At 32.4% G+C, this 22762-nt stretch overlaps 1 protein-coding gene across 3 annotated transcripts in view; it reads right to left on the bottom strand.

Annotated features, from left to right (window-relative positions):
* Positions 1 to 22762, bottom strand: part of GABRG1 (gamma-aminobutyric acid type A receptor subunit gamma1) — an 86639-nt gene that overhangs the window by 25569 nt on the left and 38308 nt on the right. For 2 of the 3 annotated variants that reach the window (XR_010156621.1, XM_526775.6), the window contains exons 3-5: positions 21222 to 21289; positions 1684 to 1904; positions 763 to 845 (exon numbers count right to left, since the gene is read on the bottom strand). Coding sequence is in view for 2 of the 3 variants with exons in the window: in XM_526775.6 (XP_526775.2) it covers positions 763 to 845; positions 1684 to 1904; positions 21222 to 21289 (372 nt within the window). In the remaining variant the exon portion in view is untranslated. Of the gene's footprint in view, positions 1 to 762; positions 846 to 1683; positions 1905 to 15541; positions 15680 to 21221; positions 21290 to 22762 lie in introns of those variants that run through there. The other variant, XM_054683176.2, reaches the window with a different exon arrangement.

The raw sequence follows: 22762 nt of genomic DNA, 5'->3' as shown, positions 1-22762 counted from the left end.
TGGGATCTAATTAAACTAAAGAGCTTCTGCACAGCAAAAGAAACTACCATCGGAGTGAACAGGCAACCTACAAAATGGGAGAAAATTTTTGCAACCTACTCATCTGACAAAGGGCTAATATCCAGAATCTACAATGAACTCAAACAAATTTACAAGAAAAAACAAACAACCCCACCAAAAAGTGGGCAAAGGATAAGAATATACCCGGTTTTTATACTGTAATTATTCACCTCTAACCACTTCTCTATGAATCAATCTTTTTTAATTAAATCAACTTATTTCTACCTTGGTTTTTCTACCTTATTAAAGTAGTCTCAAATATTTGCTATTCATATGGTAAATACTATTTGCCTAACCAATTTTTGAAACACATTTCAAAATCTAATGTAATAAAGTTAAATCTTGCCTCCAGGAAGATGAATATAATTTGAATCACCTTTTCTTGGTGACTGTGTAAAAACATTTGAATACAAACCTATTTTCAATACTCCTTTATTTAATAAAAATAAGCAAATAGCATTGGAATAAAATTAAAAGTTATAAAGAATGTTTTAATAAAATATATGCATTCATAACACATTTATTGTAAACTTTTAGTTTAAAAGCAAGAAGCAAATATATTATTTGTAATTATTTTATCTAAAAGAATTGAACATAACTTACACTTTTGAAAATCCTATTTTATTTTCTTTCTTTTCATTTTTAAATAAACAGCTTCCAAGGTTAAAATTCTATGAAATCATCAAGTGTTTTGTTACTTACAGCTTGAAAATTCCAGTGGACAGGAATGTTCATCCATGGGAAAGTTATGAAGCTGAAGATAACATTCTGCATTAATTGTCAATCTATTTAGATGGAAAGAAAAGTATTAAATAAAGATGAATAATTTGAAGCATTAAAAATCTCCTGTCTCATTTTAAAACAAGATTTTGTCGTATGATAATAGATTGTGACCTATTAGAATACAATAATGATTCTAAAGTCTCAAAGTCTTAAATAGCAATAATATTATAACATTTATATATGACAGAATTCTAACAATTTCCTCTTCAGTCAACTAGGTTACCTCTGTATACATTTCAATATGATCTCTGTGTTTACACATAATAATTCATACTTCAATATGTCAGCAAACACACATGTGCAAACATAGCAGATTAACAGATTATAAATGGTTAAGTATCTAATTTTTTCTCTTGATTTATTATGAATATCTTTCCATGAAGGATGGTTCTTAATAAGCAGATATGTTTAAGTCAATGAGTTAAATAAACTTGAACCTTATACATCAACCTTCATTTAATCCTTTCTTAGGGATGTTTTACTACACCATTGAAAATTAGAGTATTATAAAATTTTATAGCAGGGTGGGTTTCTAGAGGAAATCTTACTCAATTGTTTGCACTGCAGGTTAAGAAAACCATAATCTTTATGCTGCAACCTGTTCTGCTTCAAAGGAAGAAAATCCAAGAATTTTTTCTCTTTGCTTTTAGTCCTTTTCACATAATAATAACTGAGCTTAAAAAAGTATTGCCAAAGTATTTCACCATTTTATATTTTAGCATGTGAAAGAAGCTCCATATTTTTGGTTTTGCCACTTTGAGAAATAAAAAATTAGGAATTGATTAAATATTAGTATGGAAAATAAATGAGAGCAACTACAGATTTTTAAACCAATATTACCTTAGAGTATACAGAACTCGTCCATCATTCCAAATTCGAAGCAGACGATTAGGAGTTGTTATCCAGTGAGCATCAGATTTTCTTGAGTTTCTGAAGAAAGTGTCAGGAATCCAAATTTTTCCAACCATATTACTGTTAAGCATAAGCACTTTCATGGTACTATTGAATTTTAAACGACTGTCAAACCAGGTTTGGGCAAAAATTATATCTATTGTATATTCCTAAAATACAAAATATAAGAAGAAGAGTAACAACATATTAGTAAAGCTACTATTTTAGTTGTTTTTCTCGAAAGTTTGAATTTTTGTATTGTAAAGTTTCTGCAAGTAACAGTTAAACTCAGTCTTTTCGGAGGAAAAAAGTGCCATTATTTTAAACTTTTTTTTTGAGACGGAGTCTCGCTCTGTCTCCCAGGCCGGAGTGCAGTGACGCAATCTCGGCTCACCGCAAGCTCCGCCTCCCGGGTTCACGCCATTCTCCTGCCTCAGCCTCCGGAGGAGCTGGGACAACAGGCACCCGCCACCACGCCCGGCTAATTTTTTGTATTTTTAGTAGAGAGGGGGTTTCACCGTGTTAGCCAGGATGGTCTCGATCTCCTGACCTCGTGATCTGCCCGGCTCAGCCTCCCAAAGTGCTGGGATTACAGGCGTCAGCCACCGCACACGGCCTAAACTTTCTTTCTGTTTGCATGAGTCATGTAAAATGAAATCCAAGATTTCAAGTAGTTATTGTTGCCCAGTTGGCTTTATTATTTTATATTTTTTGTGTGTGAATTTTACTCAAGATTTTGTAGTATGTAGGATGTACTCATTAAACTTAAAAGCAAATTATCTTAATGTCAACAATTATATTAATTTATACATACAGTTTAAGTCACATAAACAAAAAAGAAACTAGACGCAAAAAACAACCAAATTTTTAAAGAGCCCTTACATTGTTTTTTGTCTAAAAAGTTAATTCCAATTATTTATATCTACTGTTTTTAAATGTTTTAAAGCAACCACAAACTAACTTACTGAGCAATTATAAAATGCCAAACATATGTTAAGAGCTTTGCATGTTCATGTCACTAAATCCTTATTGCAACTCTGTGAAATATGTACTACTATAATCATTATTTTTCAGTAACATCTATTAATAGAAATATAAAATAATTCTTCTCACATCACAGAACTAATAAGCAGTTGATATGGAAACTGAGCCACTGCAGGCTAAATCCCAAGTCCACATCCATAACAAATGCATATAATGGTGGTTATAGTGAAGTCTGATGGGTTCCAAGGTTAGAGCAAAGCCTTTGTCCATAGTAACTGTAATTAGGAAATTCCGCAATTAACAGAGAACCTTCAAGAGTAGATGATTAGATATTATCTACCTTTGTGTCCTGACAAAATGTCTGCCATATTACAGGCATTTAACATATATAAAATGAACAAGAATGCAGCAGTAATCAATGCCACAGAGGAAAGGAAATAAATATACATATATATTATATATATGTACTATATATATTTATGTGTGCATGTATATATGTGTGTGTATATATGTGTGTGTATGTATGTTTGCATGTGTATGTATATACTTTTGATATTTAAAAGAATAAGTAAATTGAAAAATAGGTATTATATAAGTTACTTCTGGTGGGAGAGATTGATTACTTGCACTTGATGTCGTATTAGCAATTGGCCAATTTTCCTGAAGGAAAATATTTAATGTAAGAAATGGAAGTACAATTGGGGAAGTGGCCAATAAATGAAAAATGGGAAAAAAAATTACAAGTGGTTCATAAGTAAACAAACTAGATTCAACTTATTTATAGGGAAGTTGGATCAAATCCTAGGTTCCAGGCATACTACTTATAATTACAATTTGCTTAACTGGAATATAAAAATAAATTGAGAAGCTACCTCATTTTATCTATTTTTGATGAACAGTGTTACAATTCTGGAAAAGCATATACATAATAATTATTTAAAATCCAATAGGTACCAGAAACTATGTAATTGAGTATGAGATGTATGTTTTATAAAGGGCTTAAAATATATACACTTATAATTCTGAATAATTTATTCATATAATGAAGTAATGTGTAATCATTCAATAGTCTACCTATATATTTAACATCTATATTATGTCAGTCATTGTTTTGAATGGATTTAAAATATGACGTTTTTGTGCACAAAAATGCTTGCATCATGACCCTCTCTTTACATAATTTTGATTGCTGTGCTAGGGTGACTTAGGGAGATAATTAAAATTTTATTTTTTGCAACTTGATATGGGATGGCACAGATCAAACTGTGCTGTGGAATATGGACTGAAAGTACTTTTGCAACCATGTAAGCCTTATAAATCTGATAGCCACACCCTTGCTTATATACTGTGTTAAAGCACAGGCTGAGTCATAAGGCAAACCACATCCCATAACACATAGTAATTCATATTTACGCTGTAGATGTTTAATCATCTTATTGAGTAATATTAATGGAGTAACACATAAATTGTGCATGCATTTAGGAGGTCCAAGAGACCCTTATACACAACATCACTGGTGTACCTATTCTTTGAACCTTGTGAAAAATTCTTGGACAACTTCACCGAAGTTATCATTAATCCCCACTCTGCCTGCCTGTGTCTCAGGCCAGATGTTTTGTCTTTGGAATCAATTATAATTTAGCCAAGCAGCCTCTTCACCTGACACAAATGACTAACCATTCAGTCTAACCATGTAACCTACGCTAATGACATGATGTCTAATTTTAATGGCAAATACAAATAGACAGAAGGCTCAAACTCTACTATGGTAAACTAAATGCCCTGGAAAGAGCATTTAGTCAACTTTATTTGCCAGAATTGTGTTGTACTTTTGCATAGGATCAAACAGCAGAAACTACTTAAGATACCAGTAAGGATTGCGGCTAGGCAAATACTCAACACTGGTTGGTAGAGGGAATGTAATGCTACTTGGCAGTTATACTTAGCTGCAGTATTCCTAATTCACAGGGCATTAAATGTGGCACTTGAGAACCAATTTGTCTAAGGCTGGGATTTCCAAAGCAGCTGTCAATACTGCTTAGCAGCTGCAGGACCTTCTTTAAAATCCCTGATTCTGGAAGTGTTAATCACTGTTGGAAGACTTATGATTTCCAAAGGATCAGAAATGGAAAAAGTTTTCTACCCACAGTTGTCCCCTCAATCTAATATCAAGAAGAGAAAGACTCAGAGCATATGTCTTGATAATCCATCCATCCCAAGCCCTTTGCAGAAGCTAATACTTATAAGCCCTTTTAAATTGCTAATTTTTAATAAATGCCTCACTGAAATAAGAAGACCCTTAAAATCTATGCCATGTTACACGTAATAAAAAAAAAAATCCAGTTTTGTATTAGTGTAATTTCCAGCAAACGACCAAACTGCTCTTGTACTTCATGTTCCTGTTCACAGGTTATAATGATCTACACAAGAAATAAGCAAAATAAAAACATAAAATGGAACTTCTGTTTACTCAGAACGAAAATACAATAGTTTCTAAGATAAACATTTTGAGATAAGGAACAGTGCATTTAAAATTTGACATCCAATGTACTTTACAAAATGTGCTGTATCTCCTTGCAAGTTAGCTGACAAAACAGCATTAGTGAATAAATGTGAAGTGAGCCATTTTGATTCCTAACTTAATAAAATCAAATAATAATTGATAAGTGTGTAGTGCAGTCTCATTACTACATTGTCAGTTTGCAATTAAGCACTGTATCTCACATTTCAAATTACCAGTTAATTCAATATTACTGTCTTTCTAGTAATGGGAGAAACTTCACAAAAAATTGAAGACCTGCCAAAGCAATTAACCTAGGTGCATAATTTCATCATAAAATTTGATTGATCCTGATTTATTATTCCTATGTTGGCATTAATCTCTTCCAAAACTGTCTAGTCACATGGCCAGAAGAGAACGGTGGACCTAATAATTTTTAGCAGTAATGGAGCTATAGACATGTAGAGAAAAAGTACAAGTACAGCTAATCCATAGGACAATTAAATACCTTTAGTGGTAAAATTTTATAGGTATCAGCTCCAGTTTGCTTAATTATTGTAAAAGCACCAGCTTCTGAATTCTAGCAGGAAGAGGTAAATACAAAACTTGGTGTTATTCTATGTTTGAAATAGAAAAAGAAATAGGGAACAAAGAGGTTATGCCAATTGCTTAAATCATTGAAGTCATCAGCAATACAGGAGAGAGATTCAAAAAGTAGACACATATTCTGGATTCAGCTACTAACCCTTTGTGCTCTCTTTTTATATCTATGAATGTAGATTGCCAAAGGCACATAGCATCGTGTGCATTCATCAATTAAATTTTTAGCAGACATTTTTCAGTGTTCTTGTTAGTTTTATAATGTACTTGGTTTACAAAGACGAAAATGGAACCTTCTTGGTATGAACATATACATCATAAAATTGGAAATTAATAAAATGTAGAAGGGGTATAAAGAGAAATAGAAATAGTAGAGATTATTTTTAGTTAGGGGAACTTAAGAAAGATTTCACGACAGATGTTGCATTTAACCTGAAACCTGTAAGATTTGGAAATATTTCGATTTATGCACCAATTAGTAAATGGTGGAGGGAAGGGAGAGGACAAAGAGGCAGTAAAGGGCAGGGCGGAATGGAAAATAAAGAATGCAAGCCATATATAATGAAAAAGTAGACATCTTCTGTATGTCAGGGAATGTACATTCCTCAAATACACAGGGTATCCTACATCTGGAAGAGCTTTTTAGCAACTATTATCTAAAATTACCAATTTCCAATGATTGACCCTGCAGCCTAGAAACAGCTCTGAACACTGCACTGAGAATAATGAACTGAAAATCCTAGTACTTCATGTGTTAATTTTATGCATCATGCTCAATCAACATTTCCTACTGGAAATATATAACTATATTTCCAGAATATATATTATATAATATTCTGTATAAAAATCAAAAGAGTAAAATATCAAACATTATATTCACAGAACATTTAAACTATATAAAATAGACGATGAAATAATGCAATCTGTAGGGTTTTATAAACCCTATGAATGAACTCCCAGTTCTTAAGAAGTTACAATAAAATAGGACAAGGTCAGCTTCCAGACCTTGGAATATATATAGTACCTGAGTACCTGAATTCTGGGTTTGGAGCAAGCTATTCTTGTGAGCTTGTATTAGTAAAGGTACTCCACAGAAACACAGCCAACGGGATAAATAGGTGGGCATATAGATGCTGACTGATAGGTAGAGGGATAGATAGATGAAAGAGAGAAAGGGAAAAGAGAGTTGAATCATGTGATATTGTAGGGGCTGGAAAGTGCAAAATGTGCAGGGAAGACTGGTAGTTAGGGAGCCAGGGAAGAGTTTATGATTCAGTCTTGAAGTCAAAGGCAGTCTGTAGCCTGAGTCTCTTCTTCCTAGAGGAACCTCAGTCAATCTTTAAAGTGCTCATCTGACTGGTTGAGGCCCAACTACATTATAGAGGGTAAACTGTTTACTCAAAAACTACTGATTTCAGTGTGAATCACATCTAAATAATACCTTCACAGCAACATCTGTACTGGAATTTAGCCAAATACAGTCATGCACTGCCTAATGACATTTTCAGTCAATGATGTACAACGTTGGTACCATAAAATTACAATGCAGCTGAAAAATTCCCATCACCTAGTGATGTTGTGGCCATCCTAACATCCTAGCACAACAGATTACTTACATCTTTCTGGTGATGCTGATATAAACAAACCTATTATGCTGCCAGTTGTTTAAAAGTATAATACACACAATTATGCACAGTGCATAGTATTTGGTAATGGTAATGGTAATAAATAACTAACTTAATACTGGTTTACATATTTACCATACAATAATTTCTATCATTATTTCAGATTATCCTCTTTCTACTTTATACACACACAGACACAACAAATATATATGTTAACTGTATTATATATATACATAACACATATATATGTTAACTGTAAAATGACAGAAAGTATAGCATAATAAATACATAAACGAAAATACACACACGTATGTTATATATAATATATAAATATATTATAATGTAATGTGTATGATGTATTTATGTATTTGTATACAATATGTATATGTACCATTATATATGTTAACTGTAAAACATCCTCAGGCAAGTCCTTCAGTAGGTATTCCAGACGACGTATTGTTATCAGATCAGATGACAGCTTTATGCATGTTATTGCCCCTGAAGACCTTCTAGTGGGACAAGATGTGGAGGTGGAGGACAGTAATGATGATGATTCTGACCATGTAGACTAATGTGTAGGATTTTTAGTTTTTAACAAAATGTTGAAAAAGCTAAAAAAAAAATTGAAAAAAGCAAAAGCTTACAAAATAATGACACAAAGAAAATACTTTGTACAGTTGTAAAATGTTTTTAAGTTGTTATGAAAATGTCAAACTTATAATAAATTTATAAAATAAAAAATTCAGTAAGTTGATAATAATTTGTTATTGAAGAAAGAAATTAAAAAATTAATTTAGTGTATTCTAAGTGCACAGTGCTTATAAGGTCTAAAGTAGTGCAAAGTAATGTCCAGGCCTTCACATTCACTCACCACTCACTCACTGACTCACGCAGAGCAACTTCCCTGTCTGCAAGCCTTCAGTAATAAGCCTCTTATGCAGGTATACCATTTTTATCTTTTATACCATATTTTTACTGTATTTTTCTATGTTTAGGTATGTTTAGATATGCAAATGCTTATTGTGTTACAATTACCTGCGACATTCAGTTTAATAATATTCTTTACAGGTTTGTATCCTAGAAGCATTGGGCTATATGATACAGCCACAGTATATAGTAGACTATACCATGTAGGTTTGTGTAAATACATTCTGTGATGTTTCCACAATGGTGAAATTGACTAAAGATATATTTCTTATAATGTGTCTCTGTCATTAAGTGATACATAACTGTATTTGGGCACCATAGCCTGGCTAAGTTGACATGTAAAATTAACCATCACAGAGCTATTAACAGTAGGAATAGACACCCATGGATTGAGAATGCTTTTACAAAAATTATCCATGTGTTTCTTTTCCAGACAAGGGACAATTTATACTGTGGCAAGAAGGAACATATTCCTCCATCTCATGTTCTCTATGAAAATCTGTATTCTTGTCATTTTGTCCCATCTCTTGGTCTCTCTGAAGTTTGCTTCATATTTCTCAATTGAGTGGATGTAATATATTAAAAATCCATTACCTATAGGTTATTGTCTCTGTTTATTTCCCTGCACTTTGAACTTGATCTGAATGACCATGAAATCTGAAAAGAAGTGATCTACACTGAAAACATAAGAGTATTGAGTGATGTTTCAAGAAAATAAGGGCAGAAAAACCATTGTGATGCTAGCTTCGCATGTGCGATGAATTTTTTAATTAAGTGAGATATAATAGAAGTGTGTTTACCTGTTTTTTAAACCTATTTTAAACTTACTTTGCCTCTGCTGAGATTCAATACTGATTTAAAACGGAGCAGTTCTTAGTAAAAATACTAATATTTGACAGATTTTAGATATATTTATGATAATATAATTTTTATTTAAAATCTAGCAATCTGGCAAAAGAGTAAAGAATTTCATGAAGTTAGTTTATGTCAAGAGTTGTCATATGCCATAAAATAATTTAGAAAATAATTATCCAAAAACATGCCTACTATTTTTGATAAATTAGAAATGTTTTCATAAACCTTTATTAAATTTAAATAAATATATATTTGATAGCCTTTCATTTAAGCAGAGAAAGCTAATGTAATTTCCTTCACAATATTTTCATTTGCTTTCCAGATTCCATCAAATTGTTTTTGCCCAGTGACTATTCTATATTGCCAAGCTCTATCTTCTCATTTTTTCCTGCTTTTCCCTCATTTTAATTGAGATACAAGGAAGCCTTTCCAAGATCATACAACGTGTAAGAGATTCTGATCATGTACTCCACAATTTTAAACTCTTTACCATAACTCAGGTCATCCATATGAGGCAAAAATTTTTAAACCAGAGAAATGAAATTTATATTTTGACAATTAGTATTTTTGGTCACTTATTTCATACTTACCTTTCTTTTATCTTGTTTTTTACTTTCATGGCATTTGTATCTATGTTATCACTGTGGGTTATTTGGATGAATAAATGATTGAATAAGTCTAACCTGCATGGAGCACGCTTCCTAAGTATGAAACATAGTATGGTAACAAATATACAAAAGATCCCCTTTATTCATGGGGATACATTCCAAGATCCCCATTGAATGCCTGCAATCTTGAATAGTTGGGAACCCTATATATATCATGTTTTTCCTATACATAAGTACCTATGATAATGTTCAACTGATAAATTATGCACAATAAGAGACTGGCAACAATGAATGATACAATATAATTTTAATAACAAAATACTGTACTGAAAGTTCTATGAATGTGATCTCTACCTTCTTTTCAAAATATCTTACTGTACTGTGCTCACCTATTTTTGGATCGTTGTTGACCATGGGTAACTGAAACCACAGAAAGCAAAACCACAGATAAGGAGGAACTGTTGTATAAAAACACTCAAACTATACTTCCCCATTACAGTTTATTACCAATTAACAGCATGGTAAGAAGTTCTCTGTGACAAATGATTGATATTCAGATGAAGGTTCTGCTTCCTAGAAAAGCTTCATCGCCAATAGGCAAACTTGCTTTCTATCCACATGTGCAACATTTGTTATAGATTGGTTCAGTGCTAAACAGCTAGATTAATTGCTGTATGATCTGAATGGGAAAAGTGTTTCTACATCTGTGACTGCCCTGTACTAAAAATATTTTCTTGATGTCTGAATTAGTCTGTCTATCTGAGCAAGAGAGAACACTATATTTGGAAATGATATATTTAGAAATAGTCCATGTGACTCATGTTTTAAATTATTTATATTATTACCAGTTTATAAAATGCTTACTGTTGTCCACAGTCCAGCTGCAGAAAATGAAAAACTTTCCAACATTGTATCCTGCTAATGGGGCATTATTTGCACTGCTGTCGGAAGCACTTGCTGCTTCTGTTTACCTGAGGAGTTTGAATCCTATTGCACATGTCACAAAGCTAGGTACCCCTACCAGGAAATCCAAGGCTTATCATACAGTTTTAACAATTTCAGTTATGGTAATTTGTTACAATTTTTATTATAACAAAATGTCAAAAGTCAAGATATTTAAATAAGTTTTCTCTGCTTCACATTTTAATTAAACTGAAGAGCAGCTGGTGTTAGTTCAAATTCATTGCCAATCTAAGACAAACCTTTACTACATTGTTTTAAGCCTTTGCTAGATATAAAAATAACACATTGAATAAGGGATAAGGTATTGTCTTTTAATTACGTACATAATTTTAAATACTTTCCAGATAATCAATAGAACAAATACTGAATATATCCAAAGTATGCATTACAGTAAGAGTAATGTGTAGTACAAAGAACACTGATTGGATGGAATGGGAAAATTTTGTCATAATTCTGATTCTGAGACTTACTAGAGTAGGGTGCTGACCGAGTCACTTATACACTCTTATTGGCGAAATGTGGGCAAAAGGCAAGATCATAATTATTATCTTTCCCAGCTCTAAGACTCTATGATCATGAAAACATTATAAAATATTATAAATTAATATATATATATATTTTAAAAAGTCCTACCTATAAGGAGGGATAAAGCCTAAGATGAACATGGTTTCTTTCAATGACTCTTCCTCATACAAATACTTTCAGTCTGTAAGTACCATTGTTTACTTTCCTTTAATCCTACCTAATCCCTACTAAATTTATGAAAATGGCCTAGACTAGTAATCTCCAAACCTGGTTGACTAGAATTCTCTGATAAGCACTTTCAAAATTCTTTTTGTTAATTTTTAATTTTTTACTTTGAACATTTTATTTTAAAATTTTACTTAGAATTTTATTTTAAAAAATTAGAGGCAAGAGCTCACTGTATTGCCCGGGCTGGTTTTGAACTCCTGAGCTCAGGTGATCCTCCCGCCTCGGCCTCCTGAAGTGCTAGGAATACAGGCGTGAGCCACTGTGCCCAGCCAGCATTTTCAAAATTCTAATTCCAGGACTCCATCTGAGATTACTGTATCAGAATCCCCTGGCCTGAGAACTTGGTTTTTTCTTTTTCACAAAATTGCCTTTTTCCTGTCTATCATTTGGGGTTATGAAGGTTTGAAAAACTATGGCTTTATATTCCATTTCTTTACCAGGGTGTAAATATCTACAAAAAATTTAAAAAATCAAATAAAAGAAGAAAGAAAGAAAGGTCCTTGCTATATAAAGAAAATTATGTCTAATTGCAGAATTCCAGAACATTTAAGTGCATTTTGGAGTTTATATAATATATTTTGCAGCAACATGGATGGAACTAGAGGCCATTGAGTGAAACAACTCAGATAAAGAAAGATAAATACAAATATTTCCATTTATAAGTGGGAACGTAAAACTCTGTACACATGGATGTAGTGTGTGGAATGAGAGACAATGGAGATTCAGGAGGGTGGAGTGGCAGAGTGGTGAAGAAGATAATAAATTCCTTAACGGGTAAATGTACATTATTGTGATGATGGCTACCCTAAAAGCCTGACTTCACCACAGCACAACCTATCCATGTGACAAAATTATACTTGTACCCCATACAATCATATAAATTAAAAAATCTACAGATGAGAAAAATTGTCTAGGACTCTTCAATCTGAATCATGGAGGCTACCATTTTTCTAAACAGTAGCTCTTTATACTAAAATCTATATGAAAATATGTGTGTTTGTGAGTGTATGCATATGTACATTTAAGGAAATTTTGGTTTTTAACATTCAACTAACATATGTATCTCTACACAGTTTTAGAATGTAATCTCCTAACATGACAAAATATGAACTACCTAAATTTATCTTAGGTCATGTTCTATATATATATATATATATATATATATATATATATATATGCTAAATTACTTTTTCTTAGATATGTATGGTTGGATGTGTGTTTTTATTATTAGCAAAGTCACTCTTTTCTGATAAATAAATGTGTAAATAAAGGTGTAAAAAATTAGGAATCATAAGAGTATGTTTGAATCAGCTATAACATCTGAGATTTGGAATAGTGACTTGGAGCAGCCAGTTAAAGCAAGGCCAAAAACCAAGTTTTAAGTACATTTATGATAGTCATGAGCTGAAGCAAACTAGACATTCATTCTGTCAGAACATTGCCCACAAACCTGCCCTGAGGCCAGAATTACCAAGCAGTACATTCTACAACATTCTATGATTACTAACCCATAAAAAACTAAAAAAATTGTAACCAATTCAAGACTGTTTGCCTTGAGGTATCTATCTTGAAGTTTCAAAAAATTCAAAAAATTTTTGAGTTTGTTTTCTAGGCATTCAAAATATTCACTTTCAATATTTGACCAAAATCTGAGAGGTCTAGGGTGTGTATATATATAGCCTGAAGAAATAATAATGGTGGCTAAAATATTTAATAATAATATTACTCTTAATTACAGCAAATTGGAACTATTCCACATGTAAAATAATTCATTACTAAATAATATGCAACATTTAACGGATTTTTAAAAGTAATGACATAGTATATCATTACTTTTAAAAAATCCGTTAAATGTTGCATATTATTTACAATGAGAACACGTGGACACAGGAAGGGGAACAACACACTCTGGGGACTGTTGTGGGGTAGGGGGATGGGGGAGGGATAGCATTAGGAGATATACCTAATGCTAAATGACAAGTTAATGGGTGCAGCACACCAACATGGCACATGTATACATACGTAACAAACCTGCACGTTGTGCACATGTACCCTAAAACTTAAAGTATAATAATAGTAATAAAATATTTTTAAAAAAGTAATGACATAGTATAACACATAGAAAAACATAATACTATAAAACAGTGAGGTTAATAAAGCATTGGGTAAAACTATGTACATAAAGTTACGATCATAACAATGGTGACCACTAGATATAATATTTCAGGATATTTTAAATTTTTTCTTTTATCTAAATTAAATTTCTAATTTTCTTGGTTGAGTATGTATTTCTTTTATAATAAAAAACTATTTTTATGAAGAACATCTTTAGAAGAAAATAGCATTAGGATCACCATTTACAATTTAAAATAGGTATAACTTCACACACAGAATTTTTCTTGCCTTTTCCCTTCTCTCTCAGTCTAATTTGCATTTTTAGTCATCTTCCCTGCTAGGTTTTATGTCTTCTGAAGAAAGGATGACATATCTTTTCTGATATCTTTTTTTAACAATGAACCAATTGTCACTATAATAAATGGTAAATAAATATATGACAGACAAATAAAACAATGAAATATATATACATATAAAATGTGTATTTGAATGAAGAAATAAAATTATTTTGATAATTTTTAGAGATTCTAAGGTTAATCTAATTTCCTAATACTAGGAAATTTCAATTCATATTTATAGAGTCAATGAATACACTGGATAAAAGAAACAGCGATGAAAATGACTTTTATTTATTTCTAATCTTTTTTTCTCTATAAATGTTGAATCAAAAGTAACTAAATTTTTTATTATTTTAAAATAAGATCTGTTAAAAATATTTTTTATGTAGTGACAAAAAGTTAATATATGCAGAAGAAAAGAAATTAAAACTATAGTTTCAAGCTTTAAAATACTGCAAACACCAAGAAAATAAACTTATAATAGATTTTAAAAATACAAATGTATTTCCTAAAGTACTGCAATTAATCACATCTAAGAAGACTAATACCTTTTTCTTCTCCACCATTAGCATATGCAGGTCAGTTATCTAAATAGCAAACAAAATCTTATTTCCAAGCATTTGCCATTTCAAAATTCTTCAAGCTAATGTACTTGGCAAGAATTGACTCTTTCCAGTTAATATAGTAAAATGAATAAAAAGGGTTTCTTTGATGTGTAGAAACTATAGCTAAAGGTTTTATCTCCTAAAACTAGAAGCCCAGAAACATACAAGGGAGAGAGGGACAGAGAAAGGGAGGGTGGCAGGGAGAAAAAGAGAGGGTGAGAAAGAGATCAGCCTATGGAATGCTAGAACCAATTGCATGAACCACCCTAGAAACATGTGTTTCTTGAAATGGAATAAATTATATGGAAAGAATATCTCTATGAGCACCAGTTTTCTCCATATGTTTAGAATGCTTAAATACAAGTTATATGTCTTGAGAGTTTATTATTATCAAAATGAGTTTGAAAAGTTAAAGAGGCTTACTTAAAAGTCAGTTCTCACCATTTCAAACTGCCTCTTAAAGCTATTTGACCATAGATTTTGGTCAAATATTGAAAGTCAATATTTTGAATTTTTATAAAACAAATTTAAAAATTTTTTGAATTTTTTGACACTTCAAGATAGTTACCTCAAGGTAGACAGTCTTGAATTGGTTACAATTTTTTCTAGTTTCTTATGGGTTAGTAATCATAGCCTATCTACATTAAGGTTGGATACTTGGCCATTTAACTTAAATAAAGGAAAAACAATATTATTGAGAAAAATTCCTCATTTACATTCTATAATAAATAATGTTTGTGACTTCTGTAGCTCCACATACATTTTTGTTTAAAAAGTTTTTTTTTTTTCCTTTTGTAGAAAGCAATTTGATTTTCGTTTTCTGTTAAAAAAGATTCTGAAAATGGGCATTCCTGTTACATATTTCTGCACAGGCCAGAATGAAAGCATTCTGTCATTTGCTAAGTTAGTCTGATCCTCTTTGCCTACTGCTCACCCCCTTGTAGTCCTCTCCAGCACGCACTTATTTTGAAGTATAGCCCAGGTGACTTCCCAGCTCCTTTTTAAATTGTCGTCTTCGTAACTGGTGCCCTTGTTCCTCAGCCCTGTCTCCGTTACTAAGAGGAATCAGAATTTCTAGCACGAAGATTCTACCCAGTTTCAATTTCCAGCAGGAAGATTCTATCCAGTTTCAGAAGTATATTCTAGGACTGTGTGATATATCACTTTTGCGATTGGAAAATATTTAACTTAAGTTCTGCAGATGCGAACTGGGATCTAAGTAGTTTTTATTAGTTGTTCCTTGTCCCTTACTTTCAAAGTTTCTATATTAGTCATCTCTTAATATTGGATTATATAAGGGTATACCAGTTCCTACAATTAAATTCATGTCCAAATTATACCTGGAATTTTTAGTGTACTTACTAATCTTATGCTGTAGCCTCCTGTTAGATACCCGTAATATCATCTTGAATTTCCTGGAGCTCTTACCAATTTTGACTTGGCTTTAAAGAATTGCTATGGCCCTTGAGTGTTGTACTTGCTAGTCAGAGGGTACCCAACACCGTGAGATATTTACTCAGAAGAGTAAAGATACATAATATCCCCCAAATCTGAAAAGTTACGAGGTTATAACCATTTTGTCTCATAAACTCTAGTAACATGTTCTTTGAAGTCAAGAACATGTTACTAGAGTTTATGAGACAAAATGGTTATAACCAAATTGAAGTCATTCTGATTGCATATTTTTGTTCTGCTTATATTGAAGATAGTTATAATCAAACCATATATAAAATTGAACAGCTTCTTTCCAAGTTACTCTATTTTTCCCCAGTCTTCATTAGTGCATCTGTTACTCATTTTGACTGTAAAAAGAAAAGCATATTCCATCATAGAATAATGTCGTTTTAGGCATTATTCAGAAATCTATGGAAATGCATTTTATGTATCCAAGTTTAAAAAGAAACACCCATTTTGCAGCAAAACAAATTTTGGCTAACTTAAAAAAAACTAATATATTAATTTTGTTTCTTTTTTTTTCTTTTCAATATCATTTATTATTACATTTTTATAAGATTAAACTTTATTCCATTGGAGAGGCAGAGGACACAATTCATCTACCATCTTAAACAACAGTATTAACTTTTAATCAACAGTCACACTTCAGTAGCCTATGCTAAAAGAGATTAAAAATTATGATTTTCATCCTCAGTGGAATTGTTATCCTTCAAATAACTGTTCCCCCATTCAGTTGCCAAATTATACTAGTTAAATGACGGTCCCAATTATAATAGCAATAATAATGTGCTAGATACTGTTCAGAGTACTTTATAGTAATGTTTGTTTATAACAACATATAAGGTAGGTACAGTCATTATTGCCACTTTATGGTGTAGAAACATAGGTAAAGAGATATTAAGAAACACATTCAAGGTCACAGAGCTAGGAAGGTTAAAACTCTAATTCAAACTTTGTCTCCAAAGTTTCTAGTTGTATTATATCATTGTGCTACCTTTTGAGATTCCCAAAATCTGGAATGAAGAATTGATGAGAATGGATAAGTCAGAGACAGTAATAAATTTTGCTTGCCCCCAATTGGAATAGAGAACTTACAGACCACAAATCACACTGCATTTGGAAGAGGATCTCACTCAGAATACATGTATTGGTTTCCTAAGGTTGCAGCAAGAAGTTACCATAAACTTGGTAGACTAAAACAACAGAAATTTTTCTCTTGTAATTCCTGAGGCCAGAAGTTCAAAATCATAATGTTAGCAGGGTTACCTTTTAAAGCCACAAGGGGAGATTGCTTTGGGGACTCCTCCAGTTCCTGGTATTTTCAGGTATTCCTTGGGTGTGGCAGCAATTTTGTTTCTTACTGGTCACTTAAATTATATGAGTACTTAAGGGGGTGGCACCCTCTTGCTTAAATATGCTCAAATCTGCTTCCTTGATTACACTCACATTCAAAGCAATTTTGCTCATTTTATGAAAAGTGAATTCTAATTTCCCTGTATTGTTTAGTTAAAATAGTCTTCTACTTAACCTATTTCTTATTCATCCCTAGTATTACATTGCTTTTCTTTTTAATAAACATTATCAAGTGTTCCATGGGGTTCTTTTATTTGTTTATTTTCAACTGTTTTAGTATCACTAGTTTCAATAGCAATTTTATTTAATTAGGTTTTTTTAAACAATCACTGTTGAAGGTTACAAGTGTGTAATTTGCTCCACTGGGGAAACTAAATCTTTAATACCATTAATCTTTTATATAGGAAGATCATTATAAAAGTCTGTGATAGCCATTCTTGTCAAAGTGTTTCTAGAATACCAATACATCCTTGAATCTTGTTTCTCTTTACTTTAATGACCATATTTTTATTTATTGTATTCATGCAAATTGAAAACATAAACCCCAAACGAAAAATATACAATTCATGAAAATGCCAACATTCCCATATGCTCAAACAGGCTTCTTTTCTCTAGGCATTGGTTACTTAGAAACTAAACATTACAATACTCCACTAAAGAAGAAATATAACATTTTAGCAATGTACTACTTTATGAAATCTGATATTTGCATATTGTTAAAAATGCACCTATTACACGTGTATATTAAAAGTTTTCTGTTTGCAAAAATCAGCTTATTGTATAGTAATTTGTTTGAGTAGAACTAATACTGAAAAGATTTGTTGAAACTTTCTCTTCCCTTGGTTTCCAAGTCATTGTTTTGTCACTTTCTTGCCAACCTTGATGTTTCATTTACTATCTCAGCTTCATCTTTCAGATCCTTAAATACATGTGTTCCCTAAGGTCTGCTATTCATTTCTTTGTTCTTCTCTCTTCACTTTAAGGCTGTTTTCCCCCATCTCACAGAGGTTTAGCAAATTCCTGACAAAGATTTCGCCCCAGCCTCAACTTTTCCCTGAATCTTAACCCCTAATTTAAGACTAACTTCTAGGTCAGTCTATTGGAACATTCCTTCATCCTCTCAAATTCAATTTATCCACAGCCAGTTCATATTTTCTTGCACTAATGTGACAAAGATGTCACTTATGGCATGGCTAGAATGCTGTCACTACAGTAATCAGTGCAGACAGCTGTAAAAGTTAATGAGAGTCATGTGAAGATTACATCGAGTAGGAGAAAAACTGAGTGTGACTGTCACACCAAAGGAGTAAGCAGACATAGGCAACTGTTAGGCATATTATAAAGTTTCACCAGCTATAAAGTGGTAAAGCCTGTAATAAAGGGATGATTTGACTGTTATAATATTGAATAAATAAAATGAAGAGGAAAATCAGCAAGATATTTGAGAATTATCTTTGGATGTCTTATGGGCTGAACTGTTACCCCCTAAATTCATATGTTGAAGACTTAATCCCGAGAACTTCAGAATGTGACTATATTTAAAGGCGGAGCCTTTAAAGTCAAGATGCGGCTTTTAGGGTGGGCCCTAATGCAATATGACTTGTGATAAGAAGAGAAAAGTTGGATACAAAAAGAGATATCAGGGATGCACAGGCACAGAGAAAAGACCATGTAAGGACACAGTGAGAAAGCAGCTGTCTGCAAGCCAATGACATAGACCGAAAAAGAAACCAAACCAGCCAAGGCTTTGATCTTGGACTTCTGGCCTCTATAACTGCAAGAAATAGATTGTTGTTGCTTAAACCACCAGTCTGTGCTACTTCGTTGTGGCAACCCTAGTGAACAAATACCAAAGGCAAAAGCGAAGGAGAGGAGTAGAAGACGTTATTGAATGCATTCCATGGGATCTAGTAGTTTGAACTCACAGAAATGGGATTATTAGCGTTTGGAACTGAACATTATGAAGTCTTTTTTAAAATAATGCTGGTTGCTCATATTGGCATTGTTAATTTTGCTCTTCATTAGTAATAAAACACTATTTATTCTATGTATAAAACATAAAAAATGAATATCACACTTTCTCAGTTTTTATTCTAAATGGTCTTGTCTTGATATTTTCTCAAATTATCTCTCCCTCCCTTATTTCTCTTCTGCTCTCCTCTACCTTCTCTACTCCCATACTCTTATCTCATCTTCTTCTAAGCCATGTTTCTCAAAATAGTAGTTTATAAAATTAAATCTACATTCCCACTCACTCCCTAGCACCCAGAAACCAGCACATGACTACATCACTATCCCTGCAGGAACCATATTTATTCTCAGGGATCCATGGCAAAAAGTTTGGACATGAGATCAATTTTGAAGATGAAGGAGGGATATGCAATCCAGCTGTTTTCCCTTTCCTGCCTTCACCATTCCAACTGAATTTCTCCTAACAGAGATAATCAACACCACCTACTTGTCAATGCCAGTTATCACTATCTAATCCATTTTATTGTATTCTCATGTGCATTTGTAACTCATTATCATTCCCTCCTTCTTTATCCTCTTTACTTTCTCAGATTTTATAATATCATCTTCTCTTGGTTTTGCTCCTACCCTTCTGACTTTTCTGAATATGTCCCCTTTCTGTGCTTCTCTTTCTTGCAACTATATTTTACATACATTCATCTCATTACACCATCTGGTCCTCAGATCTGTGATCTTCTTAATCTGAATCTTCTCTTAGATCATCTCACACATTCTTAATGTCTTGAGCTTTATTATATACTGCTTGTCTCCTTTCTGTTTCTCATCTACATCTATATTTTGTCCTAACTTCTTCCCTGATAGCAAATCTATAAGGCAAAATGCTGCTGGACCATTCCTCCTGAATGCACCATGAGCATTTGGGGTACATAGGCCTGCACTGTATTCCTACATCTGATAATGACTCTACCATCTTCAAAGTCTCTTCATTTCAATACCTTGGAGTCAGGTTACACATAATTAATAAGTCACCAAATTCTCAAAAAATTACCTATTTTGAAAAAAATGTATTATTTTCATCTCCAGCTTGATTGCAACTGCAGTAGGTAAGCCCTTGAAGATCTATTGTCCAGACTAACACAATAACCTGTAATGGATCTCTGTAACCCTAACTTGGACTCTTACTTCCATCTTCTATACTGCTATAAGAGTGATGTATTTAAAAATGTACATCTGCATTTGACACTCCCCTGGTAAAATGTTTCCTGTCATTTATCTTCTCCCAAGGGATACAATTTATACATAATACAATTTACAAGCATCCTATTATGATGGCTTACAAGACTGTCCTTGATAAGACCCTTAAATATCCCTTTTGCCTCAATTCCTTACTTTACACTTTATATTCCAGTAACATCAAATTGCTGGAAGTCCCCCTGATCTTATCAGGCTGTTTCATTCCTCTGTGACTTTGTGCATGCTGCTTTCTCTGCCGGTAAGTCTTTTTTTTTCTCTGATTGACTACTTTCCCCTCAGACTTCCTGATTTCTTTTCTTTCCAGATTTCTTCAGGGACCTCTTCTTGGTGGATCAGATGATAATTTGTTATGCCGTTGCATAGTTCTACCAAACACAGCACATTGGAATAACAAGATACAGATTCTTAGATACAGGTATAGTTTAGCTCCAGTTGCCAATACCTGGCACAAAGTAATTGTACATGTTGATCTGAATTCATTCAGAATTAACTATAAAAAATTACTCACATGCGAATTCTATTTTGGAGGTATACACGAGAGATCTCTGTGGCAGTTATTATTTTTAATATTTCTTACTTACCATATTAATTGGATCAACTGGTCCAATGCTGTTTACATAAACATCAGTTTCAATTACTGTGGGCCTCACTGCAAAATATCAACAAAAAGAAAGGTCAAAGATATGATTAGACATTGTTTTAAATAAATCTTAGTTTTAAAGAAATCTTAATAACTACTTATATATTAACACTTCAATCATAAAACATCTTTCATTATGAAATGCAGAAATGTAGCCTTTATAAAAAACAATCTTTTTGGTTTGCAAATCAGTCACAGATAATTATATAGAGATAAAGCACATGAGATAATGCAGAAAAATGACCTTGTAGACTGAAAGTTTCTGTTATTGTGGCATGTTTTTAGTCATACATGCTCAGTTATCCTTTTCAAACTTCATCTGTTTTTCCTATATGACCGAGTACTTATCACTCATACTCGCAATGCTATGATTGACCAGGCAAGATGTATTTATTCTTTTAATACATACACAAGTCTGGCAGGCTGAATATCTATTCAGTCTCAGTCTCCTGGTCTTGGCATTTTTCAATCTGACAGAGCCCTCAAGCTACCAAACTTCAGTGAAAAACTTGAAGCATTTTGTAAAACAATGTCTATCAAATTTTAGAACAATATTTTACCCCTTGCAATTAAAAATACACTTAATAAAACACACAACACTTACATAGTTTGTTTTTCCTCAAGCAAAAATTTTATTATATTGCATACATATTTAATAACACAGATTTAATTTTAGTACACAAAACTATGTTTCTAGACCTACACAATACTTGAAAATGCAATTCCATTTGCTAGCCATCAATTAGATATCTTAAATAAAAGTAGGTCATATGATTTACAGAAGGTTTTACAATTTAACATAGGCTGATGACTTCTGAGATGAGTTGCTTTAACTGTTTCTCCTTTGTTTCTGACTAGCTAAGAATTGTAGCCAATAAATATAAAATTAAGCCAGTTATAGTTAGATTTACAGAATGATTTTCATGAAAGTCAATTAACAACGAGACAATAGATTTATTAGTTCCATCTGTAAGTACATTTATTACCAATTATAAGTAGTTATAACTGGTATAAACAATATACCATTCTTATATAATAAGAGATTTTTTTTTCAGTTTAACTGATAAATCAGCAAACGCCGAGTGCCTACTTTTATTTCACATATTCAAAGCTGAACGTTGTCTACATTGAGAGGGAACTTGTTCCTGGGACAATTTTCTTTAGAGGATAAATGTTTTCTACATTTACAATGTCAGAGGTTATAGATATGAGTTAACTGTCTTGGTTTCCTGACATCAACATTTCTTAGCCAATTATAAGATAAACATATACATTAGAAAAATAACTCTGGCATTTTAGCATGAGTTACACAGAAGCAGAGATACTGAAGTGTTTTATGATGAGCTTAGAGCAATTGCACCCAGAATGAGACAAAAGAATAATCATATCAGTAAGTCCAATATTGCTACTAATATAGAAGATACTTAGTTAACAATTGTTAAATATGTATGTGAAAGCTATGACGAATCTTTTTGAGTTATT

The sequence above is a fragment of the Pan troglodytes genome, chromosome 3 (genome assembly GCF_028858775.2).
Source record: "Pan troglodytes isolate AG18354 chromosome 3, NHGRI_mPanTro3-v2.0_pri, whole genome shotgun sequence".
Taxonomy (NCBI): domain Eukaryota; kingdom Metazoa; phylum Chordata; class Mammalia; order Primates; family Hominidae; genus Pan; species Pan troglodytes.
Note: the sequence above shows the minus strand (reverse complement) of the source record. Positions and strands in the feature narration are given on the sequence as shown.